Below are 15,962 nucleotides of genomic sequence, written 5' to 3'. Positions count from 1 at the left end.
GTCAAAATCCAGTGTTTCAGACTTGTGAATTAGGCTTGTTACAAATTGACTAGTGAAGGAATAATAAAAGCAGGTGTGATTTGTTGCTTTCAGGATATTTACTTCATGTATTTTGACATGTGATGTTGAACAATTTGTGTTTTAGGTAAGAGAGATTTTTCTACCTGATTCTCTTTCTGGCAATGTAAATTACATTACACCCGCATTAAGGTCCCTTTACACAGCCAGAGTGTGATATAAAGAAGCCTTAGTGTAAATGACAGCCCCAGGCCCTTTGAGGATCCTGACAGGTATGATAGGGAAATGACAAATGAGGGGGATTCAGGTAGCAGACTCAAGGCCCAGACATACATTTTAGAGCTGAACAGTCAAATTAACACTCCAAAACACATGTATGGGAAATGCTTTTTATAAGATGTTGCTAAAATATATCTTGAGTGGAGCTGGTTCTGAAAATGAGAAGAAAGCAGGAAGTTGTGTGTGCAAAGCATTGCTGTCATGTCAGTGCAGAGGGAAGCGTGAACATTTCACTTCTTACAAAATATTAACATTGTTATGAATTGGTTGTAATCATAATTCTTCTGAACATTTCCATTCTATTGTCAGGTTTCAGAGTAGCAGCCGTGTTAGTCTGTATTCGCAAAAAGAAAAGGAGTACTAGTGTCACCTTAGAGACTAACCAGTTTATTTGAGCATAAGTTTTCGTGAGCTACAGCTCACTTCTGTAGCTCATGAAAACTTATGCTCAAATAAATTGGTTAGTCTCTAAGGTGCCACTAGTACTCCTTTTCCATTCTATTGTGTATTGCAAGCAATGTTCCCTCTTATTTTTGACAGGCTGTGTGCACAAAAAATTTCTTCTGTGCAAATTGTTGTGCTTCTGTGCAAATTTTTCTGCGCACGGTGTTTCGCTGTGTGCTCGGGGTTTCGGATCTGTGTGCGTGCGCACACGCGCACAGCTTAGAGGGAACAGTGATTGCAAGACATCTGTGAACAAAGAGGCCATACTCAACAACATGAGTGTACATTTGTTGGTAAAATACATAAACTCATCATGATAGTTTCATTGATAATTTGAAGACCATCACTAAACCTGTAACACTTCACATTTAATACACAGTCTTCTGCTGGTCTGGTAGGTAACTGTAAAGGTAATGAAATGATAGCTGAGACTCCTTTGTTCAGTGAAGGAGTGGCACTCATTGGCTCAGAAAGGAGTCATGTCATCTTCTTCCAGAAGGACAGAGGCTGCAATTAAAGAAATTCCATGGGAGGGCGGGTCTTAGAGGCAATTAGAGTATCCACCAGGAAGGAAAAACACCCTGGGTACATCTGTTGTTACCTCCCCAACTATCACAGGAATTCTCAGATATGTGGTAAAATTAAATTTTTTAAATTAACTTTCAAAATTTAAACAATTTAAGTAACAGTCTAAAAGGCACCACTTTATAGGGTAGTGCATTCTACTTACATGTTAAAAAAAATCAGATAAGTCAATATAAATAAAGGGTTGGTAAGTATTTATTATGTTAGTTTATTATGGTCTTGCACTAGTGATACCACTGTTAAGGCTGCATCATAATTTTCTGTTTTACAGGGTCGGGACCAGTGTCTCACCTTTTTTCTGAGCCCTTTTTTGTCAAAATGCCATGGTGGTTTGAACCACATTTCAGCCACAAAATTAATGTGTGCATTGGAATGATCTCCAATGTGTCTTTTCTGTGTGTGTGTATGTTGGTGTTTTTAGGAAATCTGGGAAAGGATACTAAATTTAACTTCATTTCTGTCATAGCTTTTGTATCCCTACATTCTGGTCTCCAAGGAAACATTCTGCTATGTTGACCCATATTATATTACTAGAAATAGGGATTGACTAAGTAGCACTCATAATCACAAAGAGAGCAGGAAGAAAATATAGACACATACAAACACTTATTAAGACTTTAGATAACAATGACCAGCAGAATCCAGCTTTGAAAAGCTGTTTAATCAGAGTTGTTGGTTGCCTGTCCCCTGTTAAAAAACAAAACGCACAAGCACACACAAAACTGGACACACCTACTCTGCTGATTAAGTGAAGTGTTAATAGGAATTCCCCCATATAATTTCCTTTGCATTGGAATGATGATAAGAAAGCATTTTGTTCTAAGTCTTTGTAATAGATCCACAAATAACATTTTAACTATTTTAGTTATTAAAGTAGTTCTTTTTAGTCATTAAAGTAAATTTAGCTTTTGGAAAAGTTGTCATATGAGCAATCATGCAAACAAATCCTTTATCTGCAGAATGTACAGAGTGTGGCCAGGTTTCAGGGTGGTAGCCATGTTAGTCTATATCAGCAAAAACAACGAGGAGTCCTTGTGACACCTTAGAGACTAACAAATGTATTTGGACGTAAGCTTTCGTGGGCTAAAACCCATTTCATCAGATGCATGGAGTGAAAAATACAGTAAGCAGTATATATATCACAGCACATAAAAGATGGGAGTTGCCTTACCAAGTGAGGGGTCAGTGCTAAGGAGGCCAATTCAATTAAGGTGGAAGTGGCCTATTCTCAACAGTTGACAAGAAGGGGTGAATATCAAAAGAGGGAAAATTACTTTTGTAGTACTAACGAGGCCAATGCAATCAAGGTGGACGTCGTCCATTTCCAACAGTTGACAAGAAGATATGAGTATCAGCAGAGGGAAAATTACTTTTTGTAGTGACCGATCCACTCCCAGTCTTTATTCAGGCCTAATTTGATGGTGTCCAGTTTGCAAATTAATTCCAGTTCTGCAGTTTCTCATTGAAGTCTGTTTTTCAAGTTTTTTTTTGCTGAAGAATTGCCACGTTTAAGTCTGTTATTGAGTGTCCAGGGAGATTGAAGTGCTCTCCTACTGGTTTTTGAATGTTACAATTCCTGATGTCTTGATTTTTGTCCATTTATTCTTTTGCGTAGAGACTGTCCAGTTTGGCCAATGTACATGACAGAGGGGCATTGCTAGCACATGATGGCATATATCACATTGGTAGATGTGCAGGTCAACAAGCCCCTCATGGTATGGCTGATGTGGTTAGGTCCTGTGATGGTGTCCCTTGAATAGATATGTGGACAGAGTTGGCAACGGGGTTTGTTGCAGGGATTGGTTCCTGGGTTAGTGTTTTTGTTGTGTGGTGTGTAGTTGCTGGTGAGTATGTACTTCAGGTAGGGAAGCCTGTAAGCGAGGACTGGCCTGTTTCCCAAGGTCTGTGAGAGTGAAGGATCGTCCTTCAGGATAGATCCTTGATGATGCGCTGGAGAGGTTTTAGTTGGGGGCTGTATATGATGGCTAGTGGCGTTCTGTTACTTTCTTTGTTGGGCCTGTCCTGTAGTAGGTGACTTCTGGGTACCTTTCTGGCTCTGTCAGTCTGTTTCTTCACTTCAGCAGGTGGGTATTTTAGTTTTAAGAATGCTTGAGAGAGATCCTGCAGGTATTTGTCTCTGTCTGAGGGACTGGGGCAAATGCGATTGTATCTTAGAGCTTGGCTGTAGACAATAGATCACGTGATGTGTCCTGGATGAAAGCGGGAGGCATGTAGGTAAGTATAGTGGTCAGTAGGTTTCCAGTATAGGGGGCAGTTTATGTGACCATCGCTTATTTGTACTGTAGTGTCCAGGAAGTGGATCTCTTGTGTGGACTGGTCCAGGCTGAGGTTGATGGTGGGGTGGAAGTTGTTGAAATCCAGGTGGAATTCTTCAAGGGCCTCCTTCCCATGGGTCCATATGATGAAGATGTCATCAATGTAGCGCAAATAGAGTAGGGGCATTAGGGGACGAGAGCTGAGGAAGCGTTGTTCTAAGTCAGCCATAAAAATGTTGGCATACTGTGGGGCCATGCGGGTTCCCATAGCAGTGCCGCTGACTTGAAGGTATAAATTGTCCCCAAATCTGAAATAGTTATGGGTGAGGATAAAGTCACAAAGTTCAGCCACCAGGTTTGCCATGACATTATCGGGGATACCGTTCCTGACGGCTTGTAGTCCATCTTTGTGTGGAATGTTGGTGTAGAGGGCTTCTACATCCATAGTGGCTAGGATGGTGTTTTCTGGAAGATCATGAATGGATTGTAGTTTCCTCAGGAAGTCTGTGGTGTCTTGCAGATAGCTGGGAGTGCTGGTAGTGTAGAGCCTGAGGAGAGAGTCCACATAGCCAGACAATCCTTCTGTCAGGGTGCCAATGCCTGAGATGATGGGGCGTCTAGGATTCCCAGGTTTATGGATCTTGGGTAGCAGATAGAATACCCCTGCTCGGGGCTCTACAAACTTTCCCACGGTGCTCTGTCAGTGTGCTTTATTCATGATCTAGGGAGACCATCTCTGCAGCTAGTGCAGTCTCCAGGCAACGGCGAGCCCCAGTATATTTCATCAGAGGAGGTTCAACTAGACAATTGAGGGTAGGGGTGCTCGAACAATTTGTACAGTGGGGGTGCCGAGGGCCATTGAACCAAACTATAAATCCTGTATATGATGGAAACCACTTCAAGCTAGGGGTATGGCAGCACCCCTAGTTCTAGCACTTTTGATAGTGGGTCCTTATGCTCAAATAAATTGGTTAGTCTCTAAGGTGCCACAAGTACTCCTTTTCTTTTTGCGAATACAGACTAACATGGCTGTTACTCTGAAACCCTTCATAGTTCTGGTAGCAGAGTCCTACTGGCCCACATCTATGTAATCTTTGGTTTCTCTACTGATTCATCAAAAAGGGTGAACTAGTCTGAATTTGCTTGGAGGTTAATTTCACTAGTCCCTGACCGCTCTCTGCCGTCATTAATAATGTTGGCATGACATTGATCCATCTCATATTAATAATATAAATCTGTATTTAGTGATGATCTCACTCCAGCCCATGCTAGAGAAGGGAGTAGAGATTTTTCTCCCCAGCAAATACCATGTGAGATGATTTCTAGTATAATTTCATTCATCTCTGAAATCAAGATTTTTGCTCGCTTGCTTATGCATTGTGTTTAAATTCTAGTTTTAGAATATAAGAACAACCATACTGGATCAGACCAGTGGTCCATCTAGCCCAGTATCCTGTCTTCCAACAGTGGCCAATGCTAGGTGTTTCAGAGAGAATGAACAGAACAGGAATCATCAAGTGATCCATCCCCTGTCGCCCATTCCCAGCTTCTGGCAGGCAGAGGCTAGGGACACTCAGAGCATGGTGTTGCATCCCTGCCCATCCTCTCTAGAAGTCATTAATGGACCTATCCTCCATGAGTTTATCTAGTTCTTTTTTGAACCCTGTTATAGTCTTGGCCTTCACAACATCTTCTGGCAAAGAGTTCCACAAGTTGACTGTGGGTTGTGTGAAGAAATACTTCCTTTTGCTTGTTTAAAACCTGCTGCCGATTAATCTCATTTGGTGACCCCTAGTTATTGTGTTATGAGGAGTAAATAACACTTCCTTATTTACTTTCTCCACACCTGTCATGATTTTATAGACCTCTATCATATCCCCCCCTTTGTCGTCTCTTTTCCAAGCTGAAAAGTCCCAGTCTTATTAATTTCTCCTCACATGGAAGCTGTTCCATACCCCTAATCATTTTTGTTGCCCTTTTCTGTACCTTTTCCAATTCTAATACAACTTTTTTGAGATGGTCTGACTAGAACTACACACAGCATTCAATGTATGGATGTACCATGGATTTATATAGTGGCAATATGATATTTTCTGTCTTATTATCTATCCCTTTCTTAATGATGCCCAACATTCTGTTCACTTTTTTGATTGCCACTGAACATTGAGTGGATATTTTCAGTGAACTATCTACAGTGACTCCAAGATGTCTTTCCTGAGAGGTAACAGCTAATTTAGACCTCATAATTTTATATGTATAGTTGGGATTATGTTTTCCAATGTGCATTACTTTGCATTTATCAACATTGACTTTCATCTGCCATTTTGTTGCTTAGTCACCTAGTTTTCTTTTGTTTCTCTATGCTTTTCCTATATGAACTTAACTGCTGTAAATTAAATTTATATTGATTTTTGTAAGATTAAGAGAGACTGCTAGATAGAGTTTATTTTGATTATCTGCTCATCTCCAAGAGATACTACAACTTCTCACTGCTGTTCACTTACGTGGTGCCAGATTGAGCCTGCTAAGTGGAAGGTTATTGATTTTATGGTAGGGTGTGTACCAAGGGAGCCATCTCCTAGGAGATTCTAGAGAGACTCTGGGCTAGTCTGCTGGGGCAAGTGGGGGTGTGAGTCTTCCCCTGCCTGGGTCTAACTGTCCATGTGCGTCCAGCTGATACATATTAATAGTTTGTTAGAGCACTTTGAGCTAGTTCCCTTTCAAAGAGGACTAGATCAAAGTGACTTAATGAAGTGTTAACGGGCAACAGCAGGGTCCATACGAACAGTTAAACCACAGCAGGCTAATACAGGGTAGATTTGCAGTGGTCTATTTGTTTGTGGAGACAAGGCTTCTGACTTGGAAGGTATAAGTTGTGGGCATATATGACAGTGAAAAGGCTGTAAGACAAGCGAGTCCGTCACAGATACAGTATCTGAGGGTCTGTTTTGTCTAAATGATCAGAGTAGTAAACTCTCTTTAGTATGTTGGACTTTTAAAAATTCTGATACTATTTTGTATGTGTATTTGATTTTGAAACAAACATTTTTAAAAACTGAATTTATCTGAACTCTGAGGCGATGTATTCTCCTTGTGGTTTAATAGTTTCAGATTTTTCTCCATGGGCACAATGGATGCAAAGAAGAAACACAAGTTGAAACAAATGACAGGTTTCAGAGTAACAGCCGTGTTAGTCTGTATTCGCAAAAAGAAAAGGAGTACTTGTGGCACCTTAGAGACTAACCAATTTATTTGAGCATAAGCTTTTGTGAGCTACAGCTCACTTCATCGGATGCATACTGTGGAAAGTGTAGAAGATCTTTTTATATATACACAAAGCATGAGAGTGGGTTTGTATGTGTGTGGGGGGGGGGTGAGAAAACCTGGATTTGTGCTGGAAATGGCCCAACTTCATTATCATACACATTGTAAGGAGAGTGATCACTTTAGATAAGCTATTACCAGCAGGAGAGTGGGGTGGGAGGAGGTATTTTTTCATGCTTTGTGTGTATATAAAAAGATCATCTACACTTTCCACAGTATGCATCCGATGAAGTGAGCTGTAGCTCACGAAAGCTTATGCTCAAATAAATTGGTTAGTCTCGAAGGTGCCACAAGTATTCCTTTTCTTTTTAAGTTGAAACAAATGTGTGAAATGGAGAAATTAAGTGATTTATACTGGAAAAGACTGATAGCTGCAAACTGTCACCTCTCCTTTACTTGGCTAAAGCTGCAAAAACTGGTTCCTGTCTCTTGTTCCACTTCAGCATTGCAAAGTACAAATATTTAGTTCCCAAACTGTGGCATGGGCAGGTTCCTGCTAAAAATATGGGCCAAAACTTTCAAGTGACAGTGATTTTTCAGAGGATGAGTGATCAGCGCTTTCTGAAATCAAGGCCTTTGAGAAGATTGTCACCAAAAGTTGAAGCACTCTAATCTACTAGTCATTTTTGAAAATTGATGTCCATGTTTCTGTAAAATGTCAAAGAAACTGTTGACTGTTCTTTTGATTTTATAACATTTGTGATGTGTTAGATATCTTTAAGCATATGGTAGTTTATAAGTATTTAAAAATATTATTATTAAGATGAAATAACTAAATGCCTTACTCTGAGGGAAGTAAAGTTCAGTATTAAGTTTCTGTTTTTACATAATTCTGGATGAAAAATCTTGGAATGATAGTATTCCATCAAATATATGCCAAGTTGCTAATTTCTGATATAGATATTGCATTGCGTATGGGATATATTCCTGGTACATGGTGGATGGGAAGGGGTGGTAACTCAAACTGAGCCAGAAGGTGAAAGATTGGGCAGAGATAAGCAAATTACATCCATTAATGAACACAAAATATTAATGTTTTTCAAGCACTTGGTTTGAAAGTTCAGGGAGCTGAAGCGTCATTAACCTTTTCCTCTGTATTTATGGAAGTGGGGTGGCAAAACCTTCCTTCTGCTTCGGATATGCATAGTTTTTTTGTTCTAACCCTTCTTCCCAACTTCCTGAAAAAACACACAGATTCCAGTACCATGAATCTCTATCAGTAAGAGAACTATTAAGGTTTCAGGGGTCTATGTCAGGCTGGAGAGAGGCTATTTTCTTGTTTTTTGGGGTTTTTTGGCGTTTTGTTTTGTTTTTTTAATTGGGGTTGGGTTAACGATGAGAATTGGTTGTTGGAATACTGAGTTATCACCACATCTGAATCTTAAATGTACACACAGGACCCGCTACACTATCTGGTTTATATTTGTTAGTTTACATTTTCTTTTGGATTAACATAAACATATTGAGACAGCATAATGCATGCCCTGTTTTTACAGTCATTTTGTTAGGTGTAGTGCTTTGCCATGGATAAGGTTTAATGACTACCTGGAGCAATAGTTTTCTCTTCTCTTTGTTTTTTGTATGTAAGACTCTAAACTATTCCCATTCCTCCATCTCTTGCAATTACAGTAACTCCTCACTTAAAGTCATCCTGGTTAACATTTTTGTTACGTTGCTGATCAATTAGAGAATATGCTCGTTTAAAGTTGTGCAATGCTCCCTTATAACATTGTTTGGCAGCAGCCTGCTTTGTCCACTGCTTGCAGGAAGAGCAGCCCGTTGGAGTGAGCTGGTGGGGGCTTGGAACCAGGGTGGGCTGGCAGCCCCCCATCAGCTCCGCGCTCCCCTAAGTTCCCTGTGCGGCAGCCGCCCAGCAGGCTGTCAATTGCTGGGCAGTTCAGCTGTCCCACCCCCACTGCCGTGTGGTGCTCCTGTCCTCTCACTTGGAGTTGCTCCTGGGAGCCTCCTGCTTGCTGTGCGGGGGACAATGGGGGGGGGGAAAGAGGGGTGCTAATGTCAGGGTGTCCCCCTCCCCCATGCTCCTGCCCCCCGCTCCTTTACCCCATCTCTGTAGAGCAGGGGGAGACACAACAGGGCTCTGGACAGAGGGAGCTTGCTGGCAGCAGCTGCTGTCTCAACTTGCTGATCTACTTAAAAAGGCAGTGAACTTAGAGCGGGGTCAGCGTACTTAAAGGGGCAATGCCTCTCTCTCTCACACACACACTCACACTCACACACACACACACGGTGTGTGTCTGTCTCTGTCTGCCATGCTGTCTCCCCTCCCTCCATTCATGCTGCCTTGTAGAGTGTGAGGCTACATTAAAAACAATGTGTTAACCCTTGAGGACTCAGCCGAGTGCTAGTTCATCATTTAGGAGTAAGACATTTCTTGGGAAATATCCTACCCTCTTCCACCCTCTGACTTCACCACCTCAACCAAGCTTCACAATCATCATTGCTATGTACAATATTAAATTGTCTGGTGAAATTTTTTTCCCTGGAACTTAACCTCCCCCTCCCCCGTTACATTAATTCTTATGGGGAAATTGGATTCACTTAACATCATTTTGCTTAAAGTCGCATTTTTCAGGAACATAACTACAATGTTAAGCAAGGAGTTAGCAGAACATGTGGTAGAGGATGAATTTCATATTCTGGGGAGGGTCCTGGTACCACCCATCCTGGTATGTAGGTGGGATAGTTTAACAGGGTTCAGAAGCCTGCCTTGGCCTAGATTCCTCAGCCAGACTTTGCCAATCCCTAGAACCATACCTGAACCAAACTATTTTCAAATGAAAGTTCAAAATGTTCTGTTAAGTACACCTCTCTTGCCCACCAGGAATGAAGTAATTTGCTTTGGCAACTATCTTTGCTTTGTTACAATAAGAAATAGTGAGCAATTCTTGAAATCTCATTCTGTTTGTTGGGGATAAAAAATATTCTATGCTAATATGATCCTTTTCATCCAAAAGGATCCAAAACATTTTACAGACTGTATACAGTATGTACCACTGAAATGCAACCAGCATTCGGGTGGGAGGGACAGCAGCAACCAACAATTGTACAGCACCCTGTATAGCAGCATGGAAAGAAGGGGAAATTTTGGCCAGGGACACAGAGCCAAACTTCACTTTTATGAAAAATGACATACTTACATTCAAGAGAAGAGCAAGTGGAACCTCATTTTTAAAGGTTTCATTCTATGATACCTCCCCCACTCCTCCATCTCACACACACACACAGAGTAAAGTTCATGGAACTCATTTTATCTGTCTTGGAAGAATAAAGGGCGGACACAGTCCTGCTGAGAGTTGAGCCAGTAGTTCTGTTTAGCTTAGGGGTTTACATGTTAACCTCTCACCTTTATCTGAGAGCTTGTACCTAACAGTGCTCCAGATTTAAGAAGCAGTCTTAAACAGACGGCACATTTGAGTGCTGCTGGTAATGGTCCGGGTGAGCTGGAAGCAGTCCAAAGTGGAAATAATAAAAACAAAAAACCTGGCCTGCTCCTCTCTGAGGTTTCAGGCTGGATGGGGGAGATGACCAATTTTTCTCTAATTGGAAACCAATCTTTTAGAAAACAAGTTTGGGCTCCCATACTAATCTCTCACCTCATGACAGCTGTTCATTAACTCGTATTTGTAGAGCTTAGGGTCAGGGTATTTGTGTATATAAGCTAAGCTTCCTTATCTTTCTGTTATGGAATACCTTTCAGAAAGGCAGGATTGTGTTAGCACAGCACTTTGCATTTTGTCAGCTTTCTTCTGAACTTCCACACACAGTTCTTACAATGCAAGAAAGATAGTCTATCTTGCCTTTATATATACTAGCAAAAGCCTCTGTAAATCATTAGCTTTAAAATAGTTTGCTTAAAAATAACCCCCTCTATAGAAAGATAGTGTGAATGTACTTCTAATCAAAACTTTTGTGAAACATTTAAAAATACGGAATGTTAAATTCCAAAAAAATTGGAAGTTAGAAAACTTCCATTCAATATTAATTTTAAAAAAAATTGGGATTAGCATTATTAAAATATCTAGAAATTGTAACTTTGGCCCTTAGGACCCTTTATTTGATTCTGATTCGGGGAGAGCTGACAGGAGGTTTTAAGCTTTATTGTGCTAAGTCAAAAGTAGAGTTGAACAAATAATTCAAATAGTTTATCTTAGCTTCTGGCTCCTCTTTCTGTGGGGTACATAAATCATGATTTTGTTATTTTTAAAAAAAATTATTCATCACATTCTTCTGTGAATTTTATTAACTGTTGGTTGATCGCTAACAGCCCTCTGAAAGTTTTCTGTGATCAAACAGTGTTGATTAGTTAAGATTGGCCAGATAAATCACATGGTACTATTTCTGTTCTGGCTGTGCACACAAGCAATTCCAACCCAGCCACTTGCATGAGTGAATTTAAAGACATTTATATGAATAGAAGAGTTCAAAGTACTTAATAGGGCAGCAGTCCTCAATATGTGCAGTTATATTTCCTTCTGGACATATAAAAAGAGAAGTGGTTTAAAAGTATTCCCAGCCTCGAACAAACAAAATCCTATCATCCCAACTCAATGCTCAGAATTCCTAATATTGCAATGTTGGTATTAATTTCTGGTGCAAATAATGATCACATCCACAGTGACAAGTATGTCAAAATCTGGAAAAGGAATGGTGCAGCAGGTGTGGAATGTCAGCAATATTGTTGGATACATAATTAATTAGTGGAGTAATGAGAACATTTTTGGTGGCTCAGAGACCTACACAGATTAGTAAACCGAGAGGGCTGTCTGTCTCTCTACTTCTCCAACCCACTTGATTTTGTCAGGTTCTCCCACTGTTTTTATTTGAACAAGGATTTCTAAAGCAAACAATTAAATGATCACATAAAATTCCATGGGATACACATTAATGCATGTGCAGATAATAAAAACTAAAAAGTGCCTGTAAAATTCTGCCCTCTACCTGTGCACTCAAATCAAAAATTTTCTTGATCTCAAAGAGTTCTGCATACTTAACAAACTCTTCGTATGCAGTAGAGCTACATAGGGGGAATCAGAGAAGAGAATCTTGTTCTAATGATATGGGAATATTATACTTGCTTGAATGAACAGTTATAATTTATTAAAATACAGTATTTAGATTTTTTACTATATTGATGTTTTGATTTATCTTGTTAAATTCAGAGAGAATAGTTCTTCATTTGATATAAACCACTCTATATTACAGTATATAGGCAGGGCTAATAGCACAACCTTTTATTAAGGTTGCCCAATACTCTCCATTATAAGACTCTCTTTTCAGTTGCTTATAACTTTGTAAGACTGTAACTGTTTGGGCTGAAATTTTACATGCCAGATGCTTGCATCTGGCAGAGTTTTCTTTGAAAAATTTCAGCCAAAATTATTAAGACACTTACAAGAATGAGGCTAGGGAATACTACATTGTTTTGCACAAGTTAAAAAAAATTCTGGTGACTTTTTCTTTGAAAAGCTCAGGTACCCCCATGCATTGGAGCAGGAAGCTGAAATGTAGCAGGGGGCTGACCTTTGTGGAAGAGCTATGTCTTTTGCCATCCCTGTGAAAATCCACCTCTATTTGGTCAAGATATAAGTAGGGCCCTGCCAAATTGACAGGTCATAGGATTTTGGTCAATTTCACATTCATAGGATTTTAAAAATAGTAAATTTCATGATTTCATCTATTTAAATCTGCAATTTCATGGTGTTGTAATTTTAGGGGTCCTGACCCATAAAGGAGTTGGGGTGGGGGTTGCAAGGTTATTGTAGGGGTGGTTACAGTACTGCTATCCTTATCTGCGCTGCTGGTGCTGGTGGTGCTGCCGCCTTCAGAGCTGGGCAGCTGGAGAGCGGTGGCTGCTGGCCAGGAGCCCAGTTCTGAAGTCAGAGCCACCGCAAGCAGCAGCACAGACGCAAGGATGGCATGGTATGGTATTGCCACCCTTACTTCTGCACTGCTACTGGCGAAGCACTGCCTTCAGAGCTGGATGCCCAGCTAATAGCCGCCACTCTCCAGCTGCCCAGATCTGAAGACAGCACAAAAGTAATGGTGACAATACTGCGACCCCCCCCCATCCCCCCAAAATAACCTTGTGACCCCCGCCCCACAGCTCTCTTTTGGTCAGGACCCCCAATTTGAGAAATGCTGGTCTCCCCTGTGAAATCTGTATAGTATAGGGTAAAAGCACACAAAAGTCCAGATTTCACAGGGAGAGACCAGATTTCATGGTCCGTGACACCTTTTTTCATGGCTGTGAATTTGGTAGGCCCTACTTATCAGTCTTTGAAAAATCACAGTGTGCACATGCTCAATAAAGACATCTTAGATTTTAACAGTTGTATTCCCCAAAGGTTCTGTCCATATGGTGCAGGGCTTTCCTTGCAATTGCAGTTTTGGGCTGCTGCAGGCCATGCTTGGTCTGGGCACCTGGACTGGGAACATGGAGACTGCCTGTCCTGTGCTCTCCATGATGACCTCCCTTCCCGTTGCCCGCCAAGCTCAGGCAGCCTGGAGGAAGAAGCTGCATGAGTCGAATGCAGAGGGGACAAGAGCCGGACATGGGCGGGTGAAGAATAGATTGGGACAAGTAGCCTGGGAAGGAGAGGGGGTGGAAGCTGGAACTGAAACTGAGAAAAATAGTATGTGTTAATGTAAATTAAAGACTGTATCATAATGCATACACACATGGGGGATGAATTTAGGTTGCAAGGTAACTGTAATTTTGGCATTTCCTAACTTCTGAGTGCCTGACCTTGCAACCTTAAAAATGTGTAATGGAGGGATTTTTGTGTGTAATTATTTAACTTCAGATGCTTTTACTGATGCTTGAATGTCTAAGGTTTGACAGTTTGTGATTTTTATTATGTTTTAGATTATAGGTTGCCAAGTCAGGAGAGAGCCATTGGATTCTACTGAACGATATACTCGTTGGATCAATAATCTGACACCTGGACAACTTCTTACACAGGTATTCTTGTTTCAGTTGTGATTCAATCTGTGATGCTAACGCAGTAGACAGAAAGGCTTGTTTAGTTGTGTTTTTCCATTCACTAATGATACTTGGTGCTGATCAGAGTTGTCCTTTGAGAAACTAAAGGCAAAAATACTTTTAAAAACTCCAACAGATATTTGACTGAATGGAAATTATAGAAATATATTATTAAATCTTTTGTTTTAATATACCCATTAAAAGTATAATAATAGTGCCTGTAATTGGAAAAAATGCCTTTGGAGTGTATGGTTATTGCATAGTGATGACCTTACTCTTGAGAAGGTTGAAGCTATTTCACTTTTTCTTTTAGCATACATATTTAAATAAGAGAAAAAAATGCTCTATCCTAAGGAGATTTTAGTTGTAACATTACATCCTGATAATATAAATAATGTGTGTGTATATATATATGTATGTATATATTTAGTTAACTTTTGCTGGTGATATTTTTAAAATAGTATTTTTTGAAGGCTTAAACACAGGTTGCATTATCCTTGTTTTTAAGTACGACGCATCTTGTGCAACTAAAGACAGCAGACTAGGCTTTAAAAGAGATTGTTTCATTAGGCGGATGGCCAACTCTGAACTAAAAGTGTCTTTGGCAAAAACAAGTTAAACTGTGGAAGAAATCAGTCCAGTTTGTAGAAGAATGTGTGTGCTAAGTATTATAAGACGTCTAATGGGTGGTTAGCGAAAGACTGCCCTAGCGTGCATTAAAAAGCGCATATTTTGGGCTTGGTTTTTGTGGTGTTATAGCAGGAAGACATTTGTTTTTAATTTTACTAGGTTTAAGTGGCTCAAGAGATGAATACACCCTTGTTTGTTAGATTTCATATTGTAAACTCAATTGCATTCCCCACTGCCATAACCCTAAAGACAGACATACAGCCTCTGGAGTGGTAAGCATAACACAGAGAGGAATCCATAGAGCTCCTTTAAGATCTGCAGTGGAAACCGTTGAAATGCACAATAACAGATAATCATAGGTTTGAAATATGAAACAGAGTATTTTGTTCTAAAGGACAATAATTTTATTATATAGAACTACAAAGTAAAGTGCCAATGGTGTCGTACATCAGTGTGTCTGAAAAAAAGTTGCATGGGGGATTGCTCAACTCTGTTTTGGAAAGGATGTGGTTATAGGGGTCATTCATACATGTTTGGTGGTCCTGCCCTGCAATAATAAAACATTAGTCTCAGATTGTTAATCAAGTAAAAATGGTAAAAGAAAAACAGTTACCAATGGAATATTTGGTGTTGACTTTAGGTTTGGCAGTAGAAGAGGCTTATGAGTTGAGAAATACCGTATGCCTCTGACAGTTCAGCCGTGGGATGCATGATCACAACACACAGTTGGAAGTGATGGGGAAAAAGGCCCATGGCTTAAGGACTGATCCCACACCCATTGAAATATTTCCATTGACTTCAAATGAATTTTGGATTGAGTCGTTAATGAACTGGTAAAAAAGTTAAGCCCACTGCAACCCTAAGGGCTGTATACAGTACCATCATTTTTTTCAAGGTCTGATGGTGCTGATAGATTCTATAACTAAATGATGATGATTGAAAATTGTGTCAAATTTCCTTTTATCTCAGGCCCTGATATCACACCATTGACATGACTGAAATTTTTGCCATTGATTTCAATTAGAGTAGAATTAGGGCCTTAACATTTTCTCTCTTCATATTGGTTTTTGCATGAGTTGAAAGTTGGAAAAAGAAATGGGAAAACCAAGCCAGCTCTTTTCTAATATTCACAGGATGATTCTGTTATTTATTATGGGATTTAGTTTGTTATGAATGCCTTGTCTGTCTTTTGTTTTTATTTTCTTTGAAAAAGTAAATAAACTTCAAGAAAATTATAGTTTCACTTCTGGGCCTTTAATAAGAGATTTGTTGAATCTCTGAGATGAGCAATCCTTCAGGAAATGCAGGAAAATTGGCTTTAATTTACAGTATATCGTTTCCAGCCATTTCCTGTACTGAGGGGCTCTTTTCATCTGTGTCTGCGCTCAGTGCTCAGCACTTTT

General features: G+C 40.0%; 1 protein-coding gene across 3 annotated transcripts in view; it reads left to right on the top strand.

The window, feature by feature from the left end:
* Positions 1-15,962, top strand: part of QTGAL (queuosine-tRNA galactosyltransferase) — a 304,979-nt gene that overhangs the window by 79,106 nt on the left and 209,911 nt on the right. For all 3 annotated transcript variants that reach the window (XM_074971518.1, XM_074971521.1, XM_074971520.1), the window contains exon 6: positions 13,813-13,908. In XM_074971518.1, coding sequence (XP_074827619.1) covers positions 13,813-13,908 — 96 coding nt within the window. The remainder of the gene's footprint in view (positions 1-13,812; positions 13,909-15,962) is intronic.

This window comes from Natator depressus, chromosome 14 (assembly GCF_965152275.1).
Source record: "Natator depressus isolate rNatDep1 chromosome 14, rNatDep2.hap1, whole genome shotgun sequence".
Taxonomy (NCBI): Eukaryota; Metazoa; Chordata; order Testudines; family Cheloniidae; genus Natator; species Natator depressus.
The sequence above is the reverse complement of the archived record's forward strand: the minus strand, read 5'-3'. Positions and strand labels throughout refer to the sequence as shown.